General features: G+C 44.2%; 1 protein-coding gene across 2 annotated transcripts in view; it reads left to right on the forward strand.

The window, feature by feature from the left end:
* Positions 1-24,466, forward strand: part of LOC147728638 (uncharacterized) — a 360,759-nt gene extending 336,293 nt beyond the window's left edge. For both annotated transcript variants that reach the window (XM_086962403.1, XM_086962402.1), the window contains one exon: positions 24,015-24,466. In XM_086962403.1, the coding sequence (XP_086818529.1) occupies positions 24,015-24,028 (14 nt within the window). In that variant the 3' untranslated portion in view covers positions 24,029-24,466. The remainder of the gene's footprint in view (positions 1-24,014) is intronic.
* The last annotated feature ends 2,243 nt before the right edge of the window (positions 24,467-26,709 follow it).

A 26,709-nucleotide genomic window follows, 5' to 3' on the forward strand; every position in this document is an offset into this window, starting at 1 on the left:
TGGGCGCAGCATCAGGGAAATCTCTCCGACATGGTCCAGATTTCAGAAGGAACTGCAAAGGACCTGCAGTGGTGGTTAGCGAACCGCGATTGGGTCAGAGGTAAACCCCTCTCCCTTCCCCAACGAAACCAACCAGGTCAGTGGTGTCAGATGCATCACTCCTGGGATGAGGTGGGCATCTGATAGAAGTGGAGATTAGGGGACACTGGTCTATGGCTGAGTCGGGGCTCCACTTCTCTGTGTTGGCAATTCGAGCGATCTGGTTGGCATTGAAAGCATTTCTTCCCTCTGTCAAGGTGAAGTTAGTGTAGGTGTTCACGCACAACACCACTTCTATGTGGTACTGCAACAAGCAGGGCGGGTTTGGGACATGGATCCTTTATCAAGAGGTTTTACATCTCTAGACCTGGCTGGACAGCAGGGCATAACCCTAGTGGTTCAACACCTGGCAGGTTCTCTGTACGCTAGGGCGGACAAACTTAGCTGTCCAGTCCATGCCTAGTGGATCACAAATGTCATCTCCAGTTAGAGGTGGCACAAGGTCTCCTTCAGCAGTGGGGAGAGACTTGGTTAGATCTGTTCCTCTCCAAAGAGAAGGCGCAATGTCAGCAGTTTTGCGCCCTGGAGTTTCCAAGGAGGCTATCGCTCTACACTGCCTTTCGTCACGGATGGCCCAAGTCATTCTTGTGGTTCCGTATTGGGTATGGATAGTCTGGTATCCAGAGATTTGGAAAATGAGCATTCATCCTCTGATCCAGCAGTCTCTTCAACAGGGTCTCCAGTCACAGCAGATGGGGAGGGTCCTCCACCTGAACCTGTCAACTCTCAGCTTCCATGCGTGGAAATTGAGCGCCAACAGTTGATGGCTTTTGACCTTCCTCCTGAAGTATGTGAGGTTATCTTGGTGGCCAGGTGGCCCTCCACTAAGATGGAATATGGCTGCCTTTGGCAAAAGTTTGTATAATATTGTACAGAAAGGTCTAATGACCTTTGCTCTGCCTCTTTATCTACTATCCTTCTTTTCATTCTTACCCTTGCCCAGCGGAGCTCTGCGCTGGGTACGCTCAAGGGTTATCTTTCTGCTCTGCCTGCTTTCTTGCAGCTGTCAGACCAACCCTCTCTATTTAAATCTCCTGTTGTACATAGATTCTTAAAAGGGCTTGTACATATGTTTCTACCTATGCCCTTTGTCATGCCTCAGTGGGACCTTAATATGGTCCTCACATTTCTCATGTGTTCTTCTTTCGACCGGTTGTATAATTGTCCCCATGACTGCTTACCATCAAGACAGCCTTTCTACGCTCAATAACATCTGCCCGGAGGGTGCGTGAGTTGCAGGCATTGTCATCCAAGCTCTTTGCAGATTTAGTGGTACTTCGCACCCGGACTTCATTCTTGCCGAAGGTAGTGACCCAATTCAACCTGGGTCAATCAGTCACTCTGCCCCCCTTTTTTTGCTACCCCGCATTACTCTAATGAAGAGGAGCATCTCCACCATCTGGATATACAGAGCATTGTCGTTCTACCTTGACCGCACAAAAGAGTTCCGGGTGGACGACCAACTCTTTGTGGGGTACGTGGGCGCTAAGAAAGGGCTTGCAGTACAGGAACGGAGCATTTCTTGCTGGTTCGTTCTCTGCAATAAGATCTGCTACGCCCTAGCTAAAATGCAGCCCCCTGGGGATTAAGAGCCCATTCCACCAGCGGGAAGGCTGCAACCACAGCGTTGGCTTGGAGTGTCCCAGTCTTGGACATCTGCTGGCAGCAACGTGTGCATCTTTGCACAGGTTTGCCAAAAACTACTGCCTGGACAGTCCGGTCCGCAAGGATGGGCATTTCGCCAGTTTGGTTCTGCAGGGCTTCCTAGTATAGTCAGTTTGTTCAAAGCTCACCGCCAGGTTGGTATGGCTTGGTTATCTATTCAAATGTAAGGAATCTGCAGCTTGATATTGTCTCTACCGGATAATGCGTTACCAAAGTTAAGTAACTTGTTCATTCAATGTATTCAGTTACATTACTCCATGGGTGTTAAAATGTATTTTAAAAAATGTGTGCTCGTCCCTGAGAGGCTCTGCTGCAGAAATCTACTTGTTGTGGGAAGGAAATATATATTCATTCTTGTAAATTAAGAACTACCTTTAAGAATACTTTAACTATTAAACAAGCAGCGGAAAGTAGAACGTTGTTGTTTTCTCTGCACGGATGATTAACAAACCAAATAGTACCAGGCAGAAAAGCTTATTTTTCAACTAGATAGTGACACTGGATTTCAGGATCTAAATGGAGATGCAGAAGAGTGATCCTATATCCCTAGAAATACTCCATGTATCTGCACAGCACATAAATAAGGACTCGTCTTGGAATAGTAGTTGCATGTGCTTTCGCCTGCAACACATTTTGCTTCCTGAAAAAAGATTGAAGCCCGCCCGTTGCTAGCCATTCCTTGTCTTCACTGTCACTCTTACTTGCTGAATCCTGATTGATCAGTATGCCAGTTTTCACTTTCTCTTCATTTGTTTCTTCCTTTTGTCGAGCATGGACCAAGTACTGATTACTTTTTTGTGTGTCCATCCACTGCTCGCCCAGGGATTGAGGTGACACTTTTTTGTTCTTTTACCCCCGTTGTCCATGTTGTTGCTTGGTCTCCCATGCCCCTGCTGCACCAGTATGTGTATCACCTCTTTACCACAACCACCACCATACTACCACCACCACTGAAACCTCCACTACCTCCCTAACTACCACCAGCACCACCTTAACCACCCCCAACCATAACAACCACCGTAATCACCACCACCTTAAACACAGCCATAACCCAACCACCCTAGCCACCACCGTCTTCCCTAACCACAACCGCCCTAGCCACGGCCCAACCCTTAGTACCACCACCCTAACCACCCCCTCACTACCACCACCCTACACCATTACTCTGTCACCACTGCACCCTGTCCCACCACTCTAACCACCACCATACTACCATAACCACCACCCTAACCATCACCACCACCCTACTCACTGCCCTAAATATCATAAGCACCACCCCAACCACAATCATCACCAACCTAATCGCAACCACCCTTCTCTAACCACTACAAACCTACTCTAAGCACGACCCAACATTCCCCAGCACCACTCTACTCTAACCACCTCCTTCACCCTGCCTAACACCATATCCTAGCCACCACCACCACTCTCTAACCACACAAACCCTGACCACCACCCCAACCACTCTACCTTCACCACCACCTCACTTTAACCAGCCTACCACCCTAACCACCACCTTCCTGCGACCTTCCTACCCCAACCACGACCACCAAAACCCTGATCATCATGCTAACCAATACTGCACGTCACAATCTATGCCTGACCACCATCAAACACTCACCACCAGCACATTAAACATCACCCTAGTTACCACCGCCCTAAATATTACTACCCTTACAAGCCTACCACCATCTACCCCTAACACCACACCCTAACCACAACCCCTAGCCTTACCACCTCTCTACCTTAATCACTACATCCTACCCTAAACCCCACTACCTTACTGTAAGCTCCACTACCCTTACCGCACCCTACCCTGAGCACCACCCTCCCCAAACTAATACACTACACACCACTACCCTCCGCCTGCCTCTACTACCCCCACCACTACCCCAACCTTTACCATGCTAACCTTCACTCGTCTAACCATCGCCCAGCCCTACCCACCATCTTCCTACAGCACACCATCCACTTGACCCGGACCACTCTACCACCTTAATCACCACCCAAAACACAACTCTCAAAACCCTCCCCCTAACCATCACCTTTACAACCACCACCTAACCGGCAATACACTACCATGACCACCAGGTGATCTTAACCATACCCACCACCTTCACCACCACCACAGTAGCCCCACTACTCTAACTCCCAACTGCCTAACCACTACCACCACCCTCTAACCACAACCACCCTAACCACAACCGAAACCTCCCTACCCACCCCACCACACTATCCTAACCACTACCCTACCCTAATAATCACTGTACCCTAACCTCCTTCCCCACCCTTGCCACCGCCACCCTATTTACAACCACCTCCCTCACCACCAGTACCCACACCACCACCCTACCATCAATACCCTACCACCACACCCTTCAATAACCCTACCACCACCATCAGTCTCACCACCACCACTCTGCACTACTCAATATCACCCTTGCCCTAAACATGGTTCTCTGTTCCTGTAGAAGCTCTTCATTTTTAACAACTATTTAACATTTTTTACTTATTTTATTTCACGGAAAGTTGTAACCTACGTTTGCATTCGTTTTTTTTCTGTTACGTAACTTGTTCTCGCCTGAAACTATGGTTCTCGGTAGCCAGTGAAACGAAGTCACATCAAAGATTAAGAAAGAATTACATGTTGTCTACAGGGATCTATGACCTGTCGCCCTTATTTATGGAAATCAGTGTGTGAAAATTGAGTAGGATTTTGCTGTGAACCCTAGGGTGAGTGCTCACTGGGCATATTCACATTTGCATAAACTTCATATTTAATTACCTTGTACATTTTAATTGCTGTGGGGTGAGAATAAGAAAACAGATGTTCATCGCATTATGTGGCATGCTTTTAATAAATATCCGACAAACGCAATCAGTCCTGCTTCGATGACTAATTGTGTGGGCTTTCCTTGCTCTTCTTGTGTTTGTCCCTCCCTCGTTACTTCTGCCCCTTTACCGTTTACTGTTCAGACACTCCTTCATGAGAGTGCATGTGTATTCCAGCTGTTTCCCTCGTGCAGTTCTGCTCTCCAGGTTGCTCTCACCCATGTGCATCTACCCCACACCCCGCTGTGTTGTGCTTACCCCATGTTGCTTTCACCCCCACTCTCCTTGCTTCCATCCACCCACTTAAAAACAACAAAAAAAAGGCTTTGGCACTACTTTTATTTTTTTAATGTTTTTTTCTTTTTAACCAAGCTAACTTGCATCAGTAAATAAAAAAGAAAAAACAAAATTTAGGGATGTGTGTGTATGGTGCAAGCGCCTACAAAATTGCACTGTGGCTACGTCATGGCACCTTTTTAGTTAGGTTTGCTCTTCTAGCGACATCGTGCAGCACAGATGCACGATGTCGCTAGAATCATTGATATAACCAGAGGTTCCCAAAGGGGAGACCTATTGGCTTTGCCAGTGCTTGTTTTCGTTGTCATCATGTCTGTAATGCATGTTGAATATGCAGCTTCCTTTCCTTTTAGTAACAGCACCTGACCGTCATTGAATCCTTTCTTTATTAACTAATATTATAGGATTTGAAACATCTTTGTTTTATCCGATGCGTTTTGCCTGCACAGCGAAGGACTCCTCTGCCTTCACCTCGTAGTCGCACTGCAAAGTCTTACGAAAGGATTTCTGCTGCAGGAAAGTATGGAGGAAATAGTCTTTATAGTGAACAAAATAGTCAAAGTAATTGTTAAATGTAAGGGAAAGGATGCTCATGTCAGCAGATATGTGGTGGACTGCAATTTTAAATTAGGTCTCGGTGAACGTGCGGGGTTTCACTCCGCGGAATTCCACTGAATTATAAAAAAAAGTCTTGGAGATTCTGCGAATGGGTGGTAAAATGCACATTGCACTGCTCATGATGTAATTTCGCGCCAGGAACTCATGCTGCGCTGAAAAATCAGAACAAACAGCATCTCGGCGCACCAGAGGGCAGAGCTTCTCTAGTTGATTTTGCTGCTGCTCTAGTGGATTTTATACTCGCAAATGGTCTCGATCGCCTGCGTTGGAGAAATGTCGCCGGGTGCCCTACTAGTGACCGAAAAACGCACCAGGGGGCGCCAAATCTCGCTCATTCATACCAACTTACTGAGGGGGGAGTAAGGGGGGGGGGGGCGAGAAAACTCAGCCACGCGATGATTGGCAAAGTTTAGCTGGATTTCACCATTACGAGTGGAGCACAGAGTGTACAACATTCTGCCAATTCTGCCAGTGGAATACAATATATTTTCTGTTCTGTTTATTTATTTGTTTAATTAATTAAAATCTTACAAAACGGATAAAATGTATCCAAAAGTTAAATACTGATGCATTGCATATATTCAAATACTTCTCATAAAACAATAAAAAGTACTCTGACCCTTAAAATTATTCCATTAATCACTTGACAGTAGTTACACACTATTCAAGCACAAGCGTCCAACTTTTTCTTGGCCAATATAAGAAATTTCGCAAATGCTGAATTAATTGCTAAGTCTTCGGGATCCAAGCTTGTCATAGAGCCTGTCTACAGGTCCTTACACCACGTTCATCAAATAGTTTCTTAAGTACAGCTTTTCTTTCGACTTCCAGGTTCGGGCAAACTCACATTAGGTGTATGATGTTATCTTGACCAGATTTACAAAGCGTACACGCCCCAAATTCTTCAGGTCTTTTCCATGGTGCCTAATGACATGAGCCTGGAAAGATACCAAACCTAGCATTCATAAAGATTTGTTTATTTTTTTTTCGTCCATGATGTTTCCAAATAGGTTTGGCTCTTCTTTTTCTTAAAACCATTTACTTCTGGCCACGCATGGTGTCTTTTTGTGAAATTATATTTGTCCTTTATCAAAGAAAGATAGTCCGTGATTTTGTTTACTGTCTTCTTGAAACTCTCCTGTTTGACCGTGTTGTTCCAAATAGGAGCTAAACCATAGTCCTTAATTGCCGGTTTTAAATAGGCGGAAATAGTTAGGGAACGGTTGGTGCTTACATCTTGCCAGAAAAGGTGGGACATTTCGTTGTCATAATCATTTTTTATTCTGTTCCACACTTTCATTATATACGATCTGTAGTTCACCACTACTTTGAATGCTCCCCGGCCTCTGCTGCTTTCAAAATCATTGACCTTGCAAAAAAGTTTTTTACACCAACTCCGGATGGTAGTGATGTTTAAATCAGTGTCTCTCAAATAGTTTGGGGTTTACCTTTATAATCTAGCCTGGACTGGCCGTACTGCCCCCAGGCATTTTTCTGGTGGGCTGGCAGGTGTGATTGCTGGGAACTGGGGACTGGGCCGTCCTCGTTTGTTGCCTGCAACACTTCGGCGCTTTGCAGAACAAATGATTTTAAAAAGTGGCCTCCCTACAGCTGTCTCAAATCTTCTTCCATCTATCCATTCAATGATTGGACAAGATACAAGATTTTATAATGAAAAATGTGTTTTCAAAATGGATTATTTATGCAGTATTCTTCCATTATTTCTTGGGGTGAGAAGCCCCTGCCTCACCACCCGCTGTTCTCAGTTGCTAGGCTTGCTCACTACATGCAGCATGTGGGCTGGGCCTACAAAATTTGCCAAGACTGTTTTTGGTTCCCAGTCCGGGCCCGTTTCGGATAGGTTTTTTTCAGGTGTTGAGAGAGATAGGATGTCTGTTAGCTGCTCAGTCCTGTTGTTGAGTCCTTCATGGCTATCCCCATTCCCCATACTTCTCAACATTTACAGAAAGCCATTACTTAACCTGTGGTCATTGTGGGTGGCATGTTTCCCTATACATGCAGGAAATACGCATAGTATTACCCTTGAGTAGTGATTATAACAGTGGTATTAGGATCTGGAAAGTATTCTTACAGAGATCCAGAACTGGATAAAGTAAAGCTGGGTTCCGGTTTACTTCATTAAAACTGGCCTACTGCCAGTGAACTCAAAAGGCACAGTGGGGAAATTGTCAGTCCCCGCCCAAAGACCATGCTAATGAATTACTCTGAAGTACAGCTAGTACAGAGTGAAGTCTCTAGATGTGGTTTTAAATAACTAGCTTACAGTGGAATATGATGTTCTTTCCCTCACGAATATCTACGACTACCACATATCTATCCTGACAAAAACGATGTCCTTAGCTGTCAGAAAATAGCAGTATTACTTTGGCGCTGGAAATTACTGGAGCGCGGCTGGATTATTGTTGGTCTCTTGTTGTTCGAGCGTCCCGGAACACACTGAGACAGCTTCAATAAATGTGACTTGCTTCCACAACAGTATTAGTGGCTTTTGGGGTCATTACTTTGTAGACTACACTGGCTCCTGGTTGTCCTTTGGGTGAGGTATTAATCCATGGTCATAGTGTACAGAATTACTAACCAAGCAGGCTCCAGTCCCTGTATTCTAAAGCTAAAGCCTTTTGTGCCAGAATAGTATCTGAGTTGCCAGTGCCAGGCCCTCCAGTCCCAAAAAAAGCACTTGGTGGAAGACTGATAAATGCCATGGAGATACAGTAGTTGAATGACCTCCCTTTAGACATGGAATTGATGGAACGCATATGAATCTGGAATAGGTTCAAAACTCAACTGGATTGACCCTGGCCTGGAAGAATAGTTTCTCGGGTCGTTGCTATGTTAGGTGCAAATGACACTCTCTTCTCTACCCAGTGAAGAGGAGTGTTAGAAGTTTTTGTTATGCATGTTATGCATACAATATGCTTTACAAATACTTTTTGCTTAAGAGAAAATGGAATCTAAAGGTAGCAGATACTCTGTTCTGTATTGTGGGCTTCAAATCGTTTTCTCCAGTACTTAATTCTAATGCTCAGAAAATATATTTCTGAGGGAAACTTCTAATTGCAGATTCCTCACCTTGTGAATAATCTCCCCAGACGTTGGGCAGGATATGAAAACTTTTAGAGACTTTTTCCTATGAATCGCTAGGTGCGGTTGTGTGACTCAGTGTCAACATCTTTCCACTCCGAAAGTGACGAGTGGAGCTGCATACAAACATCACCCATGCGCGCTGATGTCAGTTCCTTTCTTTCTGCTTCTTCAGATACGGATCCAGATCTTCTCCCTGCTCTTTGGCCAGACTTTCTGTAGCAAAATATATCCAGTGTACAAGGTAAATATCACCGCCTAGGAGGGTTCAAGCTGTGCAGGGATTGTCGCAAACAAATATTGGTGACCGAACCTGATGAAGTTTATTTGTGGTGCCTGGGGTTGGACCAGGGCTCTAAGTCTGCAGCAACTGCGCCCAGATGAACCTGAAGGCAATACGGTATTGTAAAGCCAGACTTACATCACCAAGCACAAGAAGAACCCCTGACCAGTTGAATTTCAAAGAAAGGTCCCATTGCCACTCCCAAAGTCGTTCCTGCAACTGGTCCTCGTCACGGTCAAAGTTTTAAGGTAAGTCAAAGAAAAAACTTAAGGAGTCTAAGTGAGAAACTGCCCCTTCCTGCCACTCTCGAACTCCATAGAGAGTGTCACCGTGCCCTCCAGTTTCACTCCTGAGCTCCATTGGAGCCGATCTCAAGTCTAGTCCAGACACACCCCAAAACCCCAGCTCAGTCGGTGACATCGAAGCAAGTAAAACCTTTCAGGGAAACTATGCTGTGGATTTTGACACTTTGCCTGATCTTTCTAGCCTGGTGAACTTCATCCTTATTTCAGAGGAGGCTGCAAAATGTCAGCATTTTTTTGCCACTGCTGAGAATGCACAATCTCAGCACTTGGCCATGCTGGAGTTTCCAAAGCAGCTCTCAGTTGGACACACCTTTTGTCTAGAGTGGAGCTCAGAATTCCTGGATGACTTCCGGCCACTGCCACTCCTGCCCAGAGATCTAAAGGAGATCAATGTCAAGTGAGCCTTCATCATCCTAGTGGGACCAGGTTGGGCTAGGCGATTTTGAAACCCAGCCTGCACACTTTAATCTCAATGCTTGGAGACTGAACTGCAATTATTGACCTCCTTCAACCTGCCCCCTGAGGTCGTTGGCAGTAAGGTGTCCCTACACATAATCAGTTTATGCCAACCTTTGGCACATGTTTGTGGATTGATGCAGCAACTGGCAAATTGATCCTTTACAGGCAAAATTGTCTGACATTTTATCATTTGTTTTGTTCCTAGCACAGCAATCACTTGCCTTGGGGTTGTGCTAATTGTTAAGGGCTATTTCATGCTTCAGTGGCACTTGAACTTAGTCCTCACTTTCTTAATGTTTACCCCTTTTAAGCCGCTGCACAGTTGTCCCTTGAGATTCTGGACTGTAAAGGCAGTCCTTTTCATTGCTATGACATTGAACAAGCTTCAGGGTCTCTGTGTCAATCCACCTTACACCACCTTCTTTCCTGATAAATTGTGTTTAAGGCCCCAAGTTTCTTTTCTGCTGAAAGTAGTCACTCCTTTCCATGTTGGTCAGAGAGACTCCATTGTTTGTATCCTAAAAGAGCACTGAGTTTCCATGTTTATCGTACCAAGGAACAAACGATTTTGAGGAGCAAAGCAAGGGACAAATTTACCATCTCCTATAGATTGTACGCCTCATAAAAATATGCTACACTCTGGCAAAAAGCCAACCCCCAGAAAGCTTGTGGGCTTATTCCATGGAGGACCAAAGATGCTATCTCTACACTAGTATGTGCACTTGAATGTCTGTCAGGCAGCTACGTAGGCTACAGTACACATGGTCACATCCAGTCCATTGAGAAGGGCAATTTGCCTGCTTGGTTCTGCAGGATTTTTTAGTCTGATCCAGTTTACAGACACTCCACCTTGGGATGTACTGCGATGGTGCCTATTCACAAGTAATCTGCTTTTAAAGGTATCTATCAGAGGAACAAGTTACTTACCATCAGTAACTATCTTTGTGGTGGATACTCTATCTGACCGCAGATTCTTCACAGACTCTCCCACCTCCCCATTTTGTGAATTGGACACGTTTTCATCTAAAAAGGTCCCAATCTATAGATCTGCACTCTGGTCCTACCAATTTGTGGTTTGGTTGCGCAAAATGCTGAAAAAGCAACCAACTTCAGGGTGCAAGGGTTGGTCTTGTATGAAGTTCTACTTGTCATGTCCTGAGCAGAAACACAATGGCATCTAGTTGCGCACAGGAGATCTGCTAGAAAAGTTTCTGTTTCCAGTCTGACGCTTGGAGATTATTCACAAAGTGAGGAATCTGCAGTTAGAGTATCCACCAAAAATAAGATGTCTTGCTGAGCTCAGACAACAGAGTAATGCATATTTGAATCTAAAATAGTTAACTGTTGTAAAACATTTTCCATATCAACTCTGGCCCAATAAATGAGCTTTAGGGTCTTGGTCACTTTATTGTAAAACCAAGTACTGTTTCTACTGCGGTTTTAATGAATGTGGAAGTCAACTTTATTGACACCCAACAAGTGGTATGATTAACCTGGTGCAGTACATAGGCCAAAAGATGCACACTTGTTTTCATGAGTTACCAATAACCCATTTCAACTCTACTCAACTGTACAGGTTCAGGATACTGTAAGAAATTAAAGTATCAGTCCAGGGGGCTAATTACCCACCTCAAGTAATAATCGCAGTCCTTGTCAGGATGAACCGTCAGAGCCACTAAAGTCGCAAAATTAACCCGGACACAACCCATTTCTAGCTTTCAGAACGCACAGGCTTAACTTAAGGCAATGTGTAAAGTATTTATGCAGTATCAAAACAGTAATAAAGGTGAAATGCTAAGCAATGAAAATACCTAAATGAACTAGAAAAGTCGAATAAAGTGTAATACACCACATGGCTCTGAAATGACAAAAATCCAATAAGGGGAATCAAAGTTAATGAATTTGTTAAGTTTTAAGTAGTAATAGTGCCAAAAAGCACAAAGTGCCAATAGTCGCCATAGCGGAGGAAATGTATGTTTGAGATGGCTAGACAGGATGGAAGGTTACCACACAACCTATCTATGGCCACGATTGTTGTGAATTATAAGTCTGGGAAACCAAAACATAGTTGTGCCTCTTCCAGGCCCATTTCCTTGCTTAATATCGAAACGGAAATCCTGACCAAGTTGTTAGCCATTCATTTACACAAAGTAATGTAGCAACTGGTATATCTTGGAGAAATCAACTTTGTGCCGGGATTATGCCTGTATCAAATATTTACCTATAGTGATTCCCTCTTGGGATGCTGAGAAAACGGTCAGTTCAGTTTAATTGTCTACATGTTGGAAATGTCTCCTCAGTCAAACTACTTTATATGGATCCACTATCCTAAGTAATGGTAAATGGTGTCCTTTAATGCTCAATTAGTCTGAAGGAGACTGGGATTACCCTGTCGCCTTTATATAGTTCCCTGGTGCCCCTGACATGTTGGTCTAGATAATGATCCCTTAGTCAAAGGACTCCCAAATTATTGCGATGTGAACAGATTAGTTTTATTATAAGCACATAATAGACGGACACGTAAGACCCTTGCAGAAGATCTTGTATACAGTGCTGATAATTACCGACCATTCAACCCATTTTGCCCCTTGATAACACACATCTAGTATCTATTCCAAATTGTGCCCACCATTTCACCCTTTTCCTCCGGTGTTTCCTGGGGCAGCCTCAGGCTAAATAAAACGGTTCCTACCCCATTTTCTGATGGACCCCTTTTGCCATAGCTATGACACCATTCACATATTTAGATGGGACTTCAAGTATTTAGAAATACAGATAACGACAATGTTATGAAGAATAACTTGACAAAGACACTGGTGGTGTTTTAAGGATGATACGAAGGTGTGGAAGATCTTCTCTTTATCCTTGATGAGACATGCAGAATTATCTAAAATAATTTCAGTTCCTACGTTGCAAAACATATTTGACAATATGCAGATCTGGGTCCCAGAGGAATTCTGTAGACTTGATAAGATTTGTCGTACCCTATAATGGCACGAGGCACGTCTATGATCTCAATAGCCATGTTGCATGCTGATACATGCAAAGGTTGTATAGCCACAGTATGTTCATAAATACTGTTGACATCGCAGCTAATGGTGAATGAATGGCGATTTTCTCCACTTGATGAATTCTTGCTTAGAATAGACCGTCTCGCACTATGTAAATCTCCATGAAAAAGATGGTCACGCAAATACAAAGATCTCTGGTAAGTCATACCCCTTCCTCTCTGTAGTGTTTAAGATTTAGATGAGAGAATAGTTTGGGCTCCTTCAGAGAACAATACATGTACAATTATTTTCAAAAGTAACAATATGATCTGGATTTAGGTTGGTGCTGCTGAAAATCATCCCTAGAGTTTATTATACTTGTATCCAATAGCTGAAATGTTAAAGGATAGAAGATTTCTTTTTATGGGAATTTGGTCAGGTGGTAACTTTTTCACATAATTTGGCATTGTCCTACAGCCCTAGACTTATCCAGTATTAGGGGTGTCTTTCATAGATTCACATGCCTGAATCATTCCCAGTCGTCGAGACGGGAGCCTCCGGTACATAGAAAAGTAATGTCCTATAGACATACATAGAGAAAATAGGCCTAAGGGTCTCGCCTTAGTAGCCTATCCTTGTCCTTATGTAAAAAGGACCAAAGTCTTAGAGGCAGCCAATCAGCTATGACCTCCCTCTAGAACCTTCCTGGCAGGAGCCTCAGTCCCTCAGATTTTCTACCGCACGTGGTGCTAGGGAGTCTACAGCCTGAATTCTCAGGATCTCTTCAAAACCGTCTACTTAACTTTTAAAAGTGGTTTCTTCATTCTATATCTCGTCAAGGATTACTTCAGTCCCCTTATTTCTGCAGTAAGTGCTTTCTTTCTACTGCTTTCTACAATGTCTGAATCCCAGAAGAAAGCCCTTTTCAGGGCCTGCTCTTCATGTGGGAAGAAAAGGCTACATGTGGAGGATAAGCATGCCCTGTGCTTATATTGCCTTTATCCAGACCACGTCCCTAAAGACTGCAAAATATGTAGGTCTTTCCCCAACAAGACCTTAAGGGACAGGGAAGGTCGCCTGCTCATCTGGCTTGACAGGCTCAAGGAGAGAGACAATGTGGAATCTTCAGAGGGTAGCTTTTCAAGGACCTCAGAAGTCTCTCTAAAGAGGCCAAGGGTAGCTTCCCCTGGCCCCTCAGACACTCCTCCTAGGAAGGCACAAAAGAAGTCTTCATAGGCAAGATCTAAGACATCTTCAGTGTCTGCCAAAGATACCCAGACTTTTAAGAAGCCTGCTCAGTCATCTAGCAGGCATGCGCAAAGGATTACCACAGCGACAACCACTGTGTCGACGACGACAGCGTCGTCTGTTTCCCCATCGACGACGACAACTCCATCATCGTCGTCAGCAGGTAAACCTATTCCATCTATTATCCTGCTGAAACCGTCGTCGACGTCGAAAACCTCGTCAACGACGAAGATCACACCGTCGACGACGGCGTCGTCGATGAAGAGCCCACCGTCGACGATCACGTTGATGACGAAGGCGTCGACGAGGGCATCGACGACGAAGGCTCCGACGACGAAGGCGTCGACGACGAAGACGCCGCCGACGAAAACTTCTACGACGGGCTCGCCGTCGACGAGAAATGACGCGCCGACGACGACCGCACCGACGTCGAGGACATCGTCGACGATCAAAGTGCCGTCTACGGAGATACCGTCGACGAAGACCTTACCGTCGACGGATGACTTGTCGTCGACGCTGGCCTTTTCTGAGCCGTGGAAGAAATCCAAGCTCGTAGAGATGTCGTCTCTAACGCTGCCACCATCGATGACACCATCGACGACGGCAGGGGCTTCTACAACAAGTTCTGCGTCTGGCAAGATTGCCAAGCAGCAAATTACGCCGGAAACAACGTCTCCGAGTAAAGTGCAAACGCAGTTGCCGTCAGAAATCTTCCAGAGTGAAGAATCTGAGGAAGAGGAACTCCTGGATCCAGCTACTTCCATTTCGGACCTTCATGTCAAATGCCAGAGCACAGGCGAGGAACAGGAGGACATGACTTACCATGAACACTCTGTCCACACTAGTGTTCGCACGGAGGTCACCCCAATGGTATGCCTGCCGGTTTCTATTGTTAATGACCTGAAATACCTTATCCAGGATTACAAGCAACGCTTCCCGGAAACACCGGCAATGGAAAGTGGGAGCCAGACGCCTACCATAAATAATCCAGCATCAGCCCCAAAACAGTCTCTGCCTCTCCCTCAAGTCCGACATGAGAGAGTCCAACCTCAGGTGGTAGTGTCATCAGATGAGGATGATGATGATGAACTGGAAGAAGGAGAAGTCCAGGAAATCCAGTCAGACCATGAAGAGGAGGAAGAGTATGTGGCATCTTCCCCAGCTTCACCTCAACCACGCCAGGCAGATTCACCACCTGTGGATATTGGCGGTTTCCATAAAATTGTGGAAAGGGCGGCCAAGCGATTCCATATGGTTATGGAATCGACTGAAACTGAGTGCTTCTTACACGATTTCAAGGAGCAGACGCAAAAGACAACGAAGTCTATTCCAATAATAGAATTTCTATGGGACCAAGGCAAGAAACTAATGCTGACGCCAGCTTCTGTACCTGCGGTTGTTCCACACCTGGACAAAAAATACAAAGCCCCACTTACAGCGGCAGCTTGCCGCAATGGGCACCCGAAACCAGATTCGGTGGTTACACAGGCGGCCCAAAAGAACTCCCGCAACCCTTCCTCTCCTCTGTCGGCCCCTCCGCACAAGGAAGGCAGGAAGTTGGACACGATCGGTAAACGATTTACGACAACATCGGCCATGACCATCAAAGTGGCCAATTCCATAGCTCTGTTGGGGCGTTATAATTGCCAACTCTGGGAAGATATAGTCCCCTATTTAGCGGAACTGCCTGACGCAGTGCAGGGAGAAGTCAAGGCACTGCTTACGGATAGTCAAACCTCAGCAGCTGAAATCATTGACTGTGCCATTGATGCAGCCATGACCGGCTTTCGTCAACTTGCTGGAGCAGCAGTCCTACGCCGTCAAGGATGGCTTAGAGCAACGTCGTTCCGACAGGAGGTGCAGACAAAAGTGCTGGACATGCCCTTCGACGGCCAGCACCTTTTTGGGGACAAGATTGATGAGGCGCTACAAACCATAAAGAAGGACACCGATACGGCCGGAGCACTGGGTACCTTGCAGGCACGGAACCAGTCCTTTCGAGTCAACAGATCTAGGGGACAATCCTCTTACAGAGGTTCCTATCAAAATAGGTCCTTGTATTCCTACCAAAATAAAAATCAATACCAACAGAAGCAGCAACAGAGTTGTCAGTCTTCTTACGGAAGGTCAAGCTTCAGGGGCAAAAATCAGAAGAGGGGCACTGGCGGCCGCCAGTGACCAATTACTCCAGCCACTCTATCCCTCATTACAAATTGGAGGAAAATTGACCCGTTTCCTCACCAATTGGCAGCTCATCACCACAGACCGGTGGGTTCTTCAATTAATAAGATTCGGCCATTCCCTGGAATTCACTACCATCCCTCCTACAACACCTCCCCGCAGACTGCCACACAAACATCTACGCCCGCTTCTCCAGGAAATATCTGTGATGCTGAAGAAAGGAGCAATCTAACGAGTTCCATCATCTCTAAGAGGAAAAGGCTTCTATTCCCGCTTCTTTCTTGTACGCAAGAAGGAGAAGAAATGGAGGCCCATTCTGGACCTCCGAGCGCTCAACTCTTTCCTAAAAAGCCAATCGTTCAGGATGGTGACGATCCAAGAAATACTAGGCATGCTGGAAAAAGGAGATTTCATGACATCTTTGGATCTCCAAGATGCCTACTACCACATCCCCATCCTCAAGTGTCACAGAAAATTCCTGAGATTCGAAGTCGCAGGACAACATTACCAATTCAAGGTCCTGCCGTTTGGCCTCAAGTCCGCTCTGCGGATTTTCACAAAGTGCCTTGCACCGGTGGCAGCTTTCCTGCGTCAAATGGGTCACCAAGTCTTCCCCTACCTCGATGACTGGCTGGTAAAGGCACCCTCAGCTACAGGCGTGACCGAATCCTCCAACGCCTTCACCAATCTTTTTCAACGGCTAGGATTAACTCTCAATCTCGAGAAATCCTGCATGATCCCTACAAGAATCATTACCTTCCTCGGGGCAACCTTGAACACGGAGTGCGCAAGGGCATTCCCTTCGATGGAAAGAACAAACAAGATAATATCTCTGGCCACGGCTGTGGCGTCAAAGTCCTTAAATGTTCGGACCTACAAGTCTCTCCTGGGCATGATGTCTTCTTGTATACTCCTCATCCCTCACTGCAGCTCAAGATGCGCCCATTGCAAGAGGCCCTCACGAACCAATGGACACAGAGTACAGGTTCTTTCGAGGACATTGTAAAGATAACACCAAAAATATCCAAGAGTCTGGACTGGTGGAGGTGTCGCAAGAATCTATCTATAGGGCTGCCATTTCTACTTCCAGCTGCACCTCTGGTGATCACCACGGATGCCTCCCTGGAAGGCTGGGGCGCTGTCCTCCAAGACCTTCGGATAAGCGGCAAATGGACCACTCAGGAGAAACAGCTCCATATAAATCTTTTGGAGCTGAGGGCTGTGTATCTGGCACTACAGGCCTTTTTACCACGCATCCAGAACTCCCAGGTGCTCGTCAAAACGGACAACACCACGACGATGCACTATCTCAACAAACAGGGAGGAACGCGTTCGCTCACTCTATCACACGAATCGCAGAAGGTCTGGAACTGGCTGGTACTACATGGAATCACGCTCAGGGCGGACTATGTCCCGGGCAAGGACAATACCATTGCGGACGCCCTAAGCAGGCAAAGATCCCTCTCCCACGAGTGGGAACTGGACAAGAGCGCACTGGATCACATATTCTCAAAATGGGGAGTCACAGGAGTCTACCTGTTTGCCACCAGGGGGAACGCCAAATGCCCAAACTACGCAAGCTGGCATCCCCATCAAGGGTCACTCGGAAATGCTTTTTCCATCGGTTGGTTGAGCGTATTTGCGTCCGCTTTTCCTCCGTTTCCGATGATCCCAAGAGTCCTCAGGAAGATGAAGGCGGAGCCTTGTACCCTGATCCTAATTGCCCCGTTCTGGCCGAGGCAGCACTGGTTCTCGGATCTTCATCGCCTTTCCATCAGGACACCGAGGCAGGTACAACACCCGAACCTGCAATCGCTCAGGTTATCTGCCTGGCTCCTGAGCACAGAGTTCTGTAGCCTGAATATCCCGCAGGAATGCAGGGACGTGCTGGCAAAAGCGAGAGCAGACCGTACCAACAAAACATACTCTCTCAAATGGAAAAGATTCTGCATTTGGTGTTCAGAGCAAGGCCTGCGACCGCTGCATATCACACCCGAACAGATATTGCCATATCTGCTACATTTGGCACAGTCAGGACTGGCGCATGCATCCATAAAGGTTCATCTGGCGGCTATCTCACGATTCACCAGGACTTTCACAGGACCATCTCTGTGGTCCAGTAGGCTTGTAAAGCAGTTCCTAAAGGGACTTTATAGATCCTTCCCGAGACCTCGGAGGGTCCCTCCGACATGGCATCTCAACTTAGTCCTCAACCAACTCATGAGGCATCCTTTTGAGCCCATTCATCGAGCATCCATCAAGTACATCTCATGGAAGACGGCTCTATTACTCGCTCTAACATCTACCAGGAGAGTAAGCGAGCTACAGGCTCTATCCATTCAAGAACCCTTCATGCAGTTCAAACAGGACAGGGTGGTGCTTAGACCGAATCCTAAGTTCATACCGAAAGTGCCTTCAGACTTTCATCTCAATGAACCGATAGTCCTTCGGTCTTTCTTTGCGAACCCTTCCACCGCAGCAGAAAGAACACTACATTCTTTGGACCTCAAGCGGTGTCTAAAGTTCTACATAGACAAAACTAAGACTTTCAGAAAATCATCACAACTGTTTGTGGCCTACAGTAGACCAAGAATGGGTATGGGTATGCTTCTCACGAAACAAAGCATCTCGAGGTGGATCTCCTCAGCGATAGCATTCTGCCATGACAAGGCCGGACGGCCTTTGAGTGATCATGTTACAGCGCATTCCACCAGGGCGATGTCCACATCAGCAGCACTGTTCGCTGGCGTGCCGATCTTGGACATATGCAGAGCGGCGACCTGGAAGTCACCGCACACTTTCTCCAGGCACTACTGCCTGGATATTGAACTTCAGAATGATGCAGCAGTGGGCCAGGCGGTGCTTCGCCATCTATTCCAGTGAGGTGAGCCTTCCAACATCCCGCCATCCGGGTATGCACATTTTTTGTCTTTATGATATTCTGCTTTATGCTATCGTTCCAATGTTGTATGATAATATGTGTATTATCTCACATGCCTGTATGGCAGCATTACATCAGAAATGTGCATAATATATTGCAGACTACTCTGATTCAGGCATGTGAATCTATGAAAGACACCCCTAATACTGGATAAGAAACGCGTTACTTACCTGTAACAGCAGTTATCCAGTATTGGTGTCTTTCATAGATTCACATGCAACCCTCCCGCCTCCCCTGGAAGGACTCACATCCCTCTCTAACTGTATTACGCCTACCTAGCTGGGTGCGTACGAAAATCTGAGGGACTGAGGCTCCTGCCAGGAAGGTTCTAGAGGGAGGTCATAGCTGATTGGCTGGCTCTAAGAGTTTGGTCCTTTTTACATAAGGACAAGGATAGGCTACTAAGGTGAGACCCTTAGGCCTATTTTCTCTATGTATGTCTATAGGACATTACTTTTCTATGTACCGGAGGCTCCCGTCTCGACGACGGGGAATGATTCAGGCATGTGAATCTATGAAAGACACCAATACTGGATAACTGCTGTTACAGGTAAGTAACGCGTTTCTTTTGGGGCAAGGTAAAAGACCAATTGATCATGGTTATTGGGAGGCCCTTTAGTTTATTGTTGAGGTTGGTGCTGCAGGTAATTTGGGCTGATTGCGCCCATCCAAAATATATTAAATCGCAATCTGTCATACTCTGTTCTAGAACACTGGCCCGGTAGTTATTAGACCATTAGATCAGCCTAGAGTAATGTTTGATTCAAGTACTATACATGTAACTTTCCCTGGAACCTATTGAAATCTATGTAATCAGCATGCTGACACTACCACTGTCTCTACTTTAATGTTAGCGCTTGTAGGGAGCACTCCTCTGTCTTCAATTCATTTTCAGACCACTAAACCTAGGTCTGTATCTATGTTGAGTTCGAATATATCAGGCTTAAACTAGAAAATAGCGACTGGGGCCTTTTTATAGCTACTTTCGACTTTTGTCTTTTATAGGAAATATGGCTACTACGGAGTGCTACAGGCTGGTTTACATGAATTTCCACATTTTCGGTGACAATCTCAGGGGTGGGCAGACTATGTGTATGGGTCAAAACTTAACTTTCATGTGATATCCAGCAAATTTCAACTGGATAACTGGACTTTCTGGAGCTACAGATTATTTTAAAAAGTGAAAGCCACATTTTTCAAATGATCTTATTTAACAGAGGCACCTGTTTAAAATCGGAAGGATTTGCCAATCAAGAAGGAGAAATCCAAGAAAGATTCATTTGGAAAATTTAGAATGATAACCACCTATTCCAATGAATCAGGCAGAATAAGAAACATCTTAAAAAGAAACTGGCACATTTTAAAAACAGATGCCACCATAGCAAAAGACATTCCTAAGAACCCACTGATGACATTCAGAAAAGCTCGTTCCCAAAGAGACAGTCTGGTATTTAGTCATCTAGATAAAGCTATGCCCAAATCCCAAAGCACTCTGAAAGACATGAAAGGATTTTTTGCGTGTGGAAAATGCAAAGCGTGTATTTCCAGCAAAAGAGTATTATCATATAAAATTGAGGGTGTGAAGCAGAAGAAACACATCAAAAAATTCATGACGTGTCAAACTGCCTCTGCAATATACTGTTTAGTGTGTCCCTGCGGACTAAAATATATAGGTAGCACAATCAATATGGTAAAACTCAGGATACTGGAACACATGCGTGCTATAAAAAACAAGGATTTCAGTTATCCCGTGGCACGACACTTTGCAGTCAAACATAATAGTAACAGGGATCTGTTGCAATATTATTGTTTAGACTATTTACCTCCACACATCAGATGCGGAGATCGAGTCCTTAAATTAAGAAGACTTGAATCCCGCTATATAATTGACCTAGAAACAAAGACACCAAATGGTCTCAATGGGGGGAGGAACTGGCAGTTAATCTGAAGAAATAAACAAGACAAGAAGAATGAAATGTATTATTTATTGTTTGTAATCCATATGTCACAAAGCGAAAACCTTTTTTAGGGGCCGATACACTGCGAAATCTCTGGGTAAACAAAGGGCTCAAGCAGCCTTATTTATATTAGGCTGCAAGTGCCGATCCACGGCGTTATTTAATTACAATATGTATTATATATAATGTAAAAGTTTTTTGAGATGAATGTTTTGAAAAACCTGACTTATGTCGAGACATGAAATGAATCATTGATTATTGTGATGAATAGACATTGAAAATTGACTGTTCTAAGATGGCGCCCATGTAACTGCAGGGCCAACCAAGTCCGCTTTTTACCTCTATCCCTATGCAATGTGGTTTTCTACATAAAAATGGCCGCAATCACAATGTTTTGGTAAAATTACGACACTGACGAATGATATACTCCGAAACGCGTCTGTCTTAAAATAAAACTGCTGCTGAGCTAAAGAAGCCTCGTGAGTGCTATTCTTTTCCTGGTTACGAGGAAAATTGGAGCGAGATAGGTTTATGGTTGATAGGCAGGTCATATCAAGACACCGGTGACTATGACCCTTTGACCATTCATCTAACAGGCTGTAAAATCCCTGGTCTGGCCAAGACTTATAACATTGAAGCTAACGCACTAACGGTCACCAATCACGGGAGAAATGTTAAATGGGCACACATTGATAAATATGGGACCATTAGATTATTGTTTTTTAAAGAATAACATAATATTATAATTGGTAACACACAAGTTATTTAGTGATTTAAAAGACCTTTTTACAAAGAATTGCAAGGTGTGCATGAAACCTCGAAGTGGTAGTGAGTGGGTCAATTCTGATTTTCGAGGTAAGAAACTCAAGAGTACCAGGACCTGGATATAAATCCAGTGGTGTGTCACTCCACAAGCAGAGCCTTGAAAATACTGCGTATAGGGCTCAGTCCAGGGTAAATAGTCCTCCTGAAAGTATCCACCCGTAGGCAGCATTTTCAAGGCTCCGCTTGTGGAGTGACACTCCACTGGAGTTATATTCAAGTCCTTGTACTCTTGTACATGCCACTACTTGGAAGCACCATTCCCAAGACAACCGGGACGAAAGTACAACCGGCGGAGAGATCTTCCAACTCTCACCTACTTGCCTTTTAACCCTGAAGAAATTGTGGGTTTTCCACCCTGACTAACACGTGTTGGCTGGGCAATCGTTCTTCATTAAACACAGAGAACACGTAATACTTACAGTTTTCCTATATATTATCTGTTCTTGTTGTGTTTTTCCTAATTTTGCAGAATTTCGGATTCGCAGATATTGCTCTGCATATTACTAACACGTGTGCACAGGCCTCCTGTACAAAAATGTGTTCACCTTTTCTCTGTTTTAGGGGTTTAGGGTTATCCCCTAGCTTCTAGCACCATATTTCACTAAAGTACCTTTTTTTACACTGATGTACACACGAACAGGCTCCATCGCATACCGCATATGATTTAAACCTCATCTCACATTAAACCATAAAGAATATGCTGACAGACTCCTCTTTCCACGAGTGCGTAAGGAATTGTGAAGGAGAGATTCTGCTGTTGTACTCTTGAAAGAAAGCACCTATCGTCCATCACACATAGATTGGCCAGTGGGTTCTTAACTATGAAATGGAATTATAAATTCTAAGACTTCATGAACTATATGTACCCGTTCTCAGCCAAAACCCTTTTTGTTTTCAAAGTATGGTTGGATATTTGCCCGATAGTATGGTTTATTACTCATAGGTCGAATACTAAATCAGATAGTAAGCTTTGCAACGTGGGTAAGCAATCTGATCAGACTGTGGCACACTTTTTAGTTTTTGCAAGGTATATACCAAGACGCATTAAAAATCTATATGTCTGACTCCAGACCTTGCACGCTTTTCAGAATCTCGAACTTTTTGCTCACTGCCTGATATTTGAAAAACTGAAATTAAAATTTTAGATTGTGTTGCGATTATCTACTATATGAGACTTATATTAATTAATAGATGAACTAGTTCATGTGATAATGATTTTACTGTGCAATTATGTTTTACTCTTGTATTGTTGTCAAAATGAGATTTTACTATGTGTTTTGTCAATGGATTGTTCTGTAACCAATCTCACAAATAAATAGGTTAAACTCCAGTATGATGGAGGACCTGCCACCAGCATCCTGCCGGTGACAGGTTCACCTCTATTGTGCGGACATTATCCGCCCGCCAGATAAGGAAGGTTGGCGGAGTGCTGGCGGACAGAAAGCCCGTCCGCCACGGGTCGGACACTGGCAATCGTTACGATTGCCTGTTGGAATCGGCCAGCATACCTAGAATGGTGGCCGTGCCTGGCCGGCACCGTCCACCACATTAGGATGCTGCATTCCCCCAGCCTTTGAATGGCGATCCTCCATCATTCAAAGGTTGCCGGAGATTGAATTGTGCAGGGGCAATGCAATTGTACACTTGGGGGGCAACTATGGTTCCCCCCTACTGTTCTGTGCACCAGGTGGCAGGCACTGCGTGGTGCCTGCCACGTAGTGCAGGGAAATGCACAACATGCATTTTTGCCATTGCGGCGGGTGCTGCAGCCACCAGCACCCACTGCAATGGTAAACCTGCACAATGTGACCGCCTCAGTAGGGGGTCACAATATCATTGCACGTGCGGGACCACTGCCATATTGCCGGGCGTTCCCAATTCCTGCGACATTGGCGGATTGGACTCAAGTCCGTCCGCCATCGTAATCACCCCCAGTCTTGATTAATGCAAAAGACCAATATTAGTAAACATGACCTCTGATCTAATGTATATATATTTTTTCTATATTATTTGAAAATGAAGGTGTCTGTTACAGAAATGAAAGTGCCTCTAAAACGATTGTAGTAACCAACCAGGTTAAAGTTTTGCTGCAATCAGTCAATAGACAGTTCTTTGCAACACTGCACAAGTGGAATGTTACGTTATCTACCCCATAATGTGTAAATAATTAATACGAAATTTAGCAAACTAATACTTCTCTTTTCTTTTCAGATAATAAACCTTGAATACTGTGCTGAGCAGTTCCTGCCTTATCATCATCCTGTCCTGATATTTGTCTTACGTTGTACTATCGCTATTTCATGGGTCCCTGAAAAAGAACTGGAAATTGTCAGTGCTCAACTGTGATGTGTGAAACCTTCAATCTTAGTTCTAAAGAAAAGGCAGATTGTCAACTAGAAAATGTCAGGTTTTTTGTTTTTCTTTGTCTCCGAGAAACCTACGGATTTGCCCTCTGTTGAGTCTCCATTCGAATCTCAAAGTACCTTAGGGGGCATTGTGGCTGGAAATAAAATGTACTCGCTAGCTTATTATGCGGCCTGATATACAGAAATGCATATCTAGTAATAGTGTAAATCCCTAGGATATATAGTAGTTCGTGTTTTTAATGATATTTGTCTGTAATGCACAAGTGACATTAATACAATAAATACTCCTGTATTCTATGAACATTCTGTGCTTCAGATTTAAATTGGATGGGAAATGACCAAGCTAATATGTTTGAAATGAGTGTAATGTTCCATAGTTAAAGACACCCTCATTGTACAGTGGAGCCTTAATGCATTTATTAAAAGCTGTGAATCACAGGAAAATGGAGCAGAGGGTCCCCAGCATCAACTAAGGAGCCTCGCTGCCCGAGAAAAGGAAGCCCACATGTTTATATATTCCCAATTTCAGGAGTTTCTGTAGCCAGTCATATGTTCATAAGTTTCGATAGTCTAACAATTAGGTACATGCATGAATAGGCTCATGTTAGAAAAAAAGCTTTTGCCCTCCAAAAGTATCAAAATATAGACATATTTGGCAAGTACAGCAGCTTTTGAAAATCATGCTCTTGCATGCCAAGTGTTCCTCACCTTTGCTAAGGGTAGGAAATATATGGTTATCCAGTTCAGTATTATCAAGAAAACATGGCCATTATTTTTACCCAACAATTTCTGTGCTATCCACAGCGCAACCAAAACATATCTGTGTACAATATTGATAAATACTTCCTGTCCTTTACCATCTTGCCAATCCTGCAAATCATCTTCATTATCCTCGCCAGCAAGTGTTAATAGGTCAATGGGGGATGTTCCCTTACCTCCTGTAAAAGTTATTTTGCAGATTTATAGATATGGGTTAGAAAATAGAGAGAAATACGATGAGAAATAGATGGATATTTTTCGGTGTATTCATTTCCCGGTGCCCAAATGCATTTTGAATATTAGAAATCGGTTCACTAATTTCTAAAGAGTTGTTAATGACACGATGTTCTGTTACTGTATGGCTGATACCAACCTTTACAACCAGTATGAAATTGAATGCCGTCCTGTTCTGCAAAATGGCATTTTTGGGGGCAATTAGTTGAGTAAAACATTAAACGTACATGCTCTACTTTTTAAATGCTGTGCACCCTGCCCTAATATAATTTTAAGAGTATTAGCAATGCAGACGGTTTCTTACTTTAGTACTTTGCCCACTATTAATTATTTTGTTGAAAGACGAATACCATATTTTTGAAAACGTAATTGGAAAGAGTCTTGCAGTCTCTGAGATTTGACCTACCTTAGGGCAACTCGTAAACATTAATGAGGAAGTTGTAGGCCGGGCTGAAAGTGTGTTTTGCTAGGTCGAAATAACACTTTAAATGTGCCAACTCAGACTGCAGTGGCGGACCTGGAGACAGGTTTTACTGTGCTATGTTAGTGGGTGGCAGAATGAGTGCTGAAGCCCACTGGTAGCATTTAATTTGCAGTACCTGCTTACATATAGTACCATATATTAGTGAGTAATAACTAAATTAAATGTGCATATTAGGTATAAGCCAGATTTACCAGGCTAAAAAGGGAGAGCGCAAGCACTTTATTACTGGTTAGCTGATAAAAAGTCTGCAGAGTCCTATGGCAAACAAAAATTAATTCAGTAAAAGAAGCGAACATCTGGAGAAGTACCACACAAAAGATTGTAATTTCCAACAGAATGCAAGGCATGTAAAGATACAGAATCTTCCTTTATCACAAAAAAGTAAGAACCTGGAATATGTACTGGGATCATTATCTTCAACATGTAAAATAATTACAGTAGGATGGTACTGATTGGATATATCCTCCAATCTAAGAATCGCTATTCTCTGACTCATACCACAAAATCTAAACAACTGTATCTTTTATTCTGTGCAACCCACATCCATCGCCAGGTTATGTTCTGCAGCATGCTATTCTGCATACAAGTCTCAGGGATCTTCTGCATTCCACACCTCAGGTACGGCATCTTCACAGCTCCAGCAGGAAATTGAAATTAATTTAATGTCATGCTCACGAACAAGGTTAAAAAACCCAAAACAACCCAGATACAGTAATCACGGATTGCTTAAGGCAACATTTGCCTACCTACAAATACCATATTTCTGAACATGTGACTCCATTAGAAGCTACATTTATTTTCTGTTGGCTTCTTTCCAGTCACTTGTTGAGACCTCAGTGTTATATTGCTATTTATATTTCCATTATATTTCCCCTTCCCCTTTAAGTATATTGTGTACTTATGAGTGTGGCACATGCCTTCCAGTTACCTTTGCTTCTTTATAGAATTAGAATCCTGCCTTGCCCCAGTATTGGAACTTTCATAGATTCCCATGCTTTTGTATCATTCCCCGTCGTCGGAAGGGAGTCTCTGTAACAAAAATACCATAGCAGTTGGTACAAAA

Source organism: Lissotriton vulgaris, chromosome 3_1, assembly GCF_964263255.1.
Source record: "Lissotriton vulgaris chromosome 3_1, aLisVul1.2, whole genome shotgun sequence".
NCBI lineage: Eukaryota > Metazoa > Chordata > Amphibia > Caudata > Salamandridae > Lissotriton > Lissotriton vulgaris.